Source organism: Sorex araneus, chromosome 1 (genome assembly GCF_027595985.1).
Source record: "Sorex araneus isolate mSorAra2 chromosome 1, mSorAra2.pri, whole genome shotgun sequence".
NCBI lineage: Eukaryota > Metazoa > Chordata > Mammalia > Eulipotyphla > Soricidae > Sorex > Sorex araneus.
In genome coordinates, this window is record NC_073302.1 from 100,728,020 (window position 1) to 100,735,118 (window position 7,099).

The window sequence follows — 7,099 nt, forward strand, 5'->3', positions numbered from 1 at the left end:
CAACAGCATGTGGTTGGAAGTGATGAGCACTGAATCAAGGAGACAAATTTATACACAGAGGAATACTATATAGGCTGAAGAAAAGATAGCATCAGGCTATTTGCCACTAGGTGGTCGTAAATAGAGGGTGTCCTGTGGAGTGAAGTCTGTCAGAAGGAGCGGGGCATGCGGAATGATGCCCCTCCTACGTGAGATGTAAAGATACATAGTAAGGGAGCCAAAAAAAAAGTAACAAAGGTAACAGAAATGGAAAGTTAGTTCACAGAACTGAATTTATGGGGTGACGGGGGCAGGAAGAGGATGGTGGGAAGGGTCCTTAGGACCTCGGTGGAGGGAAGCAGACCCTCAGGGGCTGGGACAATGTATGTGTGAGACTTTCGTCAACAGCACTGTAAATCGTGGTGACCCGATCAAAAATAAAAAACATTGTTCCAGTTTTATTAAATACATGTACATGGTTAAAATAATTATTAAATACATTATTTAATAAATATTAAATAAATTATTAAATACATGTACATGGAGAAAACTCTCCAAAGAGAATGATTTTAAGAATCCATTACCTGCCACCAGAGAAAATTAGGACCGGCCCCATGGTAATAGTGGATGATGGATTTTGGAGCTTCTTGGTCAGAACCTACCAGCAGTAGCTGGGTGACACCAGAGAGAGTGATAGATTTGAGTCTATGTGTCTCTGGTAGAGCTCACAGGTTTCCTTTGATACCCAAAAGTAGAGTGCTCTTATTGGGGACATTTTGCTAGATTCTTTGGATGTCTGGGAATGCTATTACCCTCAATTTATGTGGGAAAAAACCCTGACCAGTCCCAGAATTAAAAGCATTAATCTAACAAATCATACCAAATAGGAAGGATCTGCTTTTGGAGAGTAATTTGTCAATTTCCCTAACTCTCCACTCCCTTTGTCCCTGAACTAGACACACTCAGACCCAGGTATATTTTACACTCTCTGAACTATCACTGCACTTAGAAGTCCCATGGAATTTCTTTCAAAGTCCTTCTTTTCCACTAGAGGAAGAGAGACCCCAGGTAAAAGGCAATGCCCTATATATATATATGTAGTTATGCATGTTGGGGGAGGGAGATATTGTTCATGCCCAGCTGTGCCCAGGGCTTACTTCTGGCTCTGTGATCAGGGATTACTCTTGTCAGGGATCACGTGTGGCTATGCTCAGGAGACCATTTGTAGTACTGAAGAGCTAACCAGTGTCCCCTGCATGCAGACCAACTGCCTTCAATCCTTTCTATGTCTCTGGCCTTCGACTTTACCCTTCACAATGCAGAGGTCCCAGTTCACTCTGTTGGGTGATGAGCTGATCAATCACGCCTCCCAACCGTTACGCTGGTCCTCGCACTCAGCTGGGGCGACCCACCCGACAAACACAAATGTAGATGCATTAAAACAGTTACTTTCTGCTTCTCCTGATCTATTACCTTAATTTCTATTAATATCCTCAGAAAAAAATGCCAAGGGAACAATTCTAAGACAACTCCTGTTTAATAATGCAGCTTAAAACTCGTAGTCCGTTAGTCAAATAGTTTCATGCTCTAGTGTAATTCTTCAAAAGCTTGAAGATCAGTCAAAATCACAACACATTCCAAAGCAGAAAGCGCCTGGGTTTCTTCTCATCTGGATGGACTGTACAGATTTATTTATCCTGAACTCTGCACAAGTCCCCACGCTCATGTTTATTCAAATCAGGAAGACTTGAAAGATTGGACGAGAGAGCAGAGAGAGCCAGACCTCGCTTAGCCTGAAACAAACTCATGCACAGATAGATCTTGGGGCCTGTTTTCACATCAGTGCATGCGTGCCTGCACCTGGAGCACCTCAGTGAGAGGTGAGAGTGAGGCTTGCTCTTAGAACCTGCCAGAACGGTACCTTCTCAGCACAGGAGGCTTTCATGCCTGCACCCTTCCACCTCCTGTGCGTGTCAGGTAGTCCGTGTTCCTCATTTACAGGGTACTGGCTTCTCTGGGCAATGAGAGTGCTAGTGGATTTCCCAGTCGTGGCCTTCAGAATCCCTGGCTCCTTCCAGCAGTAGTTGTGGTAGAGGGGACGAGAAGGCTGTAGTGCCAGGGAACTGTAGGAGACATTTTGTGGACAGTGCCAGGTACTCAGTTCCATGCAGAAGCACCAGCACCAGAACAGTAACCTGCGTGGTGCATTCCTGCGTGAGTCTGTGTGTGTGTGTGTGTGTGTGAGAGAGAGAGAGAGAAAGAGACAGAGACGGAGACAGACAGAAAAAGAGAGACAGAGATGGAGAGAGAGAAAAAGAGATAGAGAGAAAAAGAGAGAGAGAAAGAGAGAGACAGAGAGGTAGTAGAGAGAGAGACTACAGCCAGCTCTCCACTTCCTATTTCCTCCAGTTTCCAAGAAAGGCCTCCTTGTCTTCTCTCCTGTTTCCATTCCAGAGAGCTCCCTCTGACGCTGTATCCATGAACACTTTCTCCAGGGGAAACCTGCCCAGGCCTTGGGTGGTGGGTTTGGGAGATCACAGCAGCCAGCTTGCGCTATGGGGGCTCCTCTCAGCAAACTGATCAATAATCCCGCTCACACGCAGGGTAGCTTGCAGAAACATGGCAGAATGGGTCAAGAGGACTGGGATGGGCACACAGAGTGCCACAAAATTTCCCATAAAGAACACCGCTGGCTCCACAATGCCAGTTCCCCGGAAGTGGGCCACTGCAGTTCCACTGACGGGGCCATGGTTAAACCCAGCCACAGCGTGTCCCGGGTCCCAGAGACCCGTCTCCAGAGAAGGAGCCCGGGCCTTCTTTCTCTGTAGATATACATATCTATATATATATCTATATAATATCTACATAGGTTGGCTGATCTGTATTTAACAGCATAGTAGGGATGGTACTATAGATTGCAAAGAGGGGTTTAGAGAAAAGAATGTTCCCGAGAGAAGTAAGGGAAGTCCCTGTTTCTATTCCAGTGTGGCCAACTCACCATGCAGACGTGATGGTTCCGACCATTTATGGCCAGGCCAGTCTTCTGTGACCCCTGGTGTTGCATTTGGCTAGAACTTGCAAATCTACTTATATTTAGATCTGTATCATCTACATCTGCCTTTCTTTTGATTTATTTGGGTCATATTTATTTAACTATTGAGGACAGTCTAGACTGGTCTTACTTTCTCATCCAACCAACACGTTTCAATGTGAATGTGCAGACCCTGTACATTGAATGAGAATCACGCATCTACTTCAGTGTGTGTCTGCCACCTTGCTACTGCTTCTTTTTGTTCCACTCAGCCCCTAGCTCTCTTTCTCCTTCCTGACTTTGTGGTGTTGATTTAACGGGCAATGAGTAGAGTACAGACACCCTTCCTGGTATATTACACATGAAACAACTCAGAACAGCATACTTCATTTCTCTACTTTCAGCCTTGATTTATGTATGGTTACATTTTAAAATCTTATCTGAATTACGGGCTGGAGTGATAGCACAGTGGGTAGGGCATTTGCCTTGCAGACAGCTGACCTGGGTCCGATTCCTCTATCCCTCTTGGAGAGCCCAGCAAGTTACTGAGAGTATCCTGCCCACAGGGCAGAGCCTGGCAAGCTACCTGTGGTGTATTCGATATGCCAAAAATAGTAACAACAAGTCTCACAATGGAGACATTACTGGTGCCCAATGGAGCAAATTGATGAGCAACGGGATGACAGTGATACAGTGGTCTGCATTATTAACCACATAATATATTTTTCATTTTGTTCCTTTTGGTTTGACATTTTGTTATCTTATCATTTGAAGAGATGCAAGGACCAAAGACTAGCTCAAATGGCAGTGTATGTGCCTCATACGTGCAACGTTTTGAGTTCAATCCCACCACCAAAATATGTCAGGTGAGGCCGCACAAAGATTTGCTACACACAGGACCAGGGTCGAGGCTGCCCCGATTGTGGTGTGGAGCAAAGAGGGGGACAGGGACCAGACCTCCTTCCAGTGAAACCAGACTCTCCTTTGCACCCCAGGAACTGCGTGTCCCAGCCTTGCCATGGCTGCAGTCACGGGTCTGGTTTCACCCCTGTTATTTGCAAGGGATATATTACCTCTGGACAGGAGCTTTGCGGGAAGGACAGTCTTCTAGACTGGGTCTTCCTCAGTGGGAAGTTGAGGGCAAAGAAACCCTCCGGAGGAGCAGCTCCAAGGCAGAATCTCAAGCGTCTGGGTCAACTAGTGGGAGATGAGCAACACATCCATTGGATTATGTGTGACAACCAACCTGCCAATATTTGTCCAATCGAGTATTTCTAACTACATTATTTGTGTTTCATGAACAACACGAATATGCTTTCTTTCTATGAAATAAGTATTTCAATAAAAAATTGTGTTTTCCTTTAACTGACAAATGTTAAAGCAGTTGATTTTGCTTTAGAATCACATCACATGGAATAACACACTCCCTTGAAAGAAATTGCATCCCAATAAAGTATAAAGCAAGAAATCTAATCCTCTAGGTCAGGAGTCAGGAATTAATTTTTTTCTGCAAAGAGGAAGAAAATAAATAATTTTGACCCTCTAATGTTAGGTCTTCTAAGTAAGGATAAAATGTGTACTCTCCAGTAAATTGAGTTGAATTGAAATAATATATAGATTGAATTATACTGACAAAATTTCAGTGATAATTTGACAACAGATCAGAGTTTTATGATATAAAACTGTTATGGTTCTCTTTTTAAAAAAATTTGAAGGAAAAAAATTATTTTGAGAGAACAAAAAGCACCATGAATTGCAAAGTTATTCATAGTTGGGTGTTTGGCATCAATGTTCCACCACCAATCTCAGCACCAGTGTCAGCTTCCCTCTATGGATGTTTCCAGATTCCCTCTCCTACCAACCCACCCAGCCACAGTCCGCCATCTTGACAGCACCTTTTAAATTCAGTTGTTAAAGTTTGGGTCTCGCAATTTCTGTGTTGTTGACTCTGCTTATTTAGCTCTCTCATCCCTTAACACCACTGATGTACCTGGGTCTCCTTGACTTCTATCCACGTTGCTTCTCCTCTCTCTCTCTCTCTCTCTCTCTCTCTCTCTCTCTCTCTCTCTTTCTCTCTCTATGTCTCCTTTCTTTCCCCTTAACTCTATTTTTTAACTTCTCCTCCCTCTACTCTGAGGCCAAAGATGATCTAGGTATCTCCCCGCCCACCAAGCTCTCATGGTGCTCTTCCTAACAGCACTATCACTGGATGTCTTTCACCTTACAATTGTTAACATTTAAATATGAATGCATAGCTGAGATAAAATAATGCTTGCTTTTTAATTTTATTGACCATACTGGGAAATGGTAAAATGTTTATAAATTAGGTTATTATCAGAATCGAAATATGCAAATATTAGTTGATTTCTTCCCTTCTATAATTCTAGTGATCCCATCTAGGGATATGCTGTCATAGGATATGTTTACCTATTTTTTAAAAAACTCATTCTGAGACCTACTGTGCATCTAACCTTCTCGCTCATAAAACATTTTTTTACAGAGGTCAGAGGTTGGGTGAGTCTGGGCTCAGTAGCAGGGGAGCTTGATCTCCTCGCTCTTGCTTTATGATCAAGGTCTTTGTACGTGCTGTGCGGGTGGCCCTGCCACAGTGAACACACTGGATTACTTTTTTTTTTTTATCTGTGACTTTGTTTTAATCATCTTAATTCTTATGACCACATAATTTACAAATTTGTGCTAATAATAGATCTCTACTAATGAGTTGGCAAAAGCACCGTTATCAATTACATACACAGGGTTAGTTTTCTAAGTGTGCATTTCTGAATAGCTGCTTAAAAGACAATCCTGAACTACATCAGTCTGACTTTAGTAAAGAACAAGCAAAATTTGCCACTCTTAACTCACCAGGCTAAATTTTAAAAGCATCTGACCTTAAGATCATCTAAAAGTTGTGAGAAGTGGTAAGTATTCTTTATTTAATGTTATACGTACATCACATTAAAATACTTTTCAGTAAGTGAAAGGCAACATTTTTAGATACAGGGAATTTTTAATTAAATCGGCATAATTAAAAGATATAAGGTCACTGCCAACGAATCTTATCAGGCTAAGAAACACAACCTAAGGAGACAGTGATACCCTCAATCTTTAGATATTAATATAGCCAGTTCTATAAATCTGAATAGAAAACTATTCTCCCAGATATGAGATGGCAATCTCCATCCCTTGGAAAGGTAAATGTGACGAGTTAACATCATATCTTTGGAAAGGGACAGTGATTGCACTTGCTGACCTGGAATTATCATTAAAATTCAAAAAGCTGATCATACTCATTCAAAACACAAGCCAATCTTATTTAAATCAGGGCTGCCCAACAAAAATATGCTATCGGTCACTCATGATCTGAATTCTGGTGAATGAGATGAACTTAAATATGGTACACATAAAAAAGTCATGAGACATTTGTTTTGTAATAAGTAAGGCTGTAGCTTTTTTGAGATAAGCCATCAACTCTGCCCGTTCGGTCTTCTTCTTAATGCCAGCGAAGATCATTTTTGTTCCAGGGATGTACTTCTTGGGATTCTCCAAATACTCCATCAGCGTATCCTCATTCCAGGTGATGCCTTTGTTCTTGTTGGCATCGGTGTAAGAGAATCCAGCGGCTTGACCGGTCTTTCGCCCAAACAGACCATGGAGATTGGGCCCCGTCTTGTGCTTGCCTCCCTTCTCCACGGTATGGCACTGAGCGCACTTCTGGACAAAGATCTTCTTGCCCTTCTCAATATCACCCATTTTAGAATCTCGCCTTCGTCTCACGTGACACGGAGAGTCCCACACTGGATTACTTTTGTGAGCAAAACCAACAGTGTCTGGTGTGTGTCTGCTGAATTTGAAACACAAAAATCCATCTGAAATTGCAATGAACACTCATGCCAACATCCTCTAGCTCGGCTAGCCATTGAAACCCAAAGTGCTCACGTGGATTTGTAATATTGTGATAGATTTTGAGTCGGTATAATTTACGAATGAGCCCTTAGCAGATGTGCTTGCTGAACTAAGATGTGCATGACATTTCTCTATTTTAAGCTTTGCACTCTGTCTCAAATTTTTCAGTCCTGGCTCTGACAG

At 42.6% G+C, this 7,099-nt stretch overlaps 1 protein-coding gene across 1 annotated transcript; it reads right to left on the reverse strand.

Annotated features, from left to right (window-relative positions):
* Window positions 1–6,355: 6,355 nt before the first annotated feature.
* Window positions 6,356–6,797, reverse strand: LOC101538879 (cytochrome c, somatic-like). Its single transcript, XM_004605574.2, has one exon. The coding sequence runs from the start codon at window positions 6,761–6,763 to the stop codon at window positions 6,356–6,358; it is 408 nt and encodes a 135-aa protein (XP_004605631.2). The 5' UTR covers window positions 6,764–6,797.
* Window positions 6,798–7,099: the final 302 nt, after the last annotated feature.

Coding starts and splice junctions, on each gene's coding strand:
- LOC101538879 (XM_004605574.2), bottom strand. CDS start 6,763: ATGGGTGATATTGAGAAGGGCAAGAAGATCTTTGTCCAGAAGTGCGCT.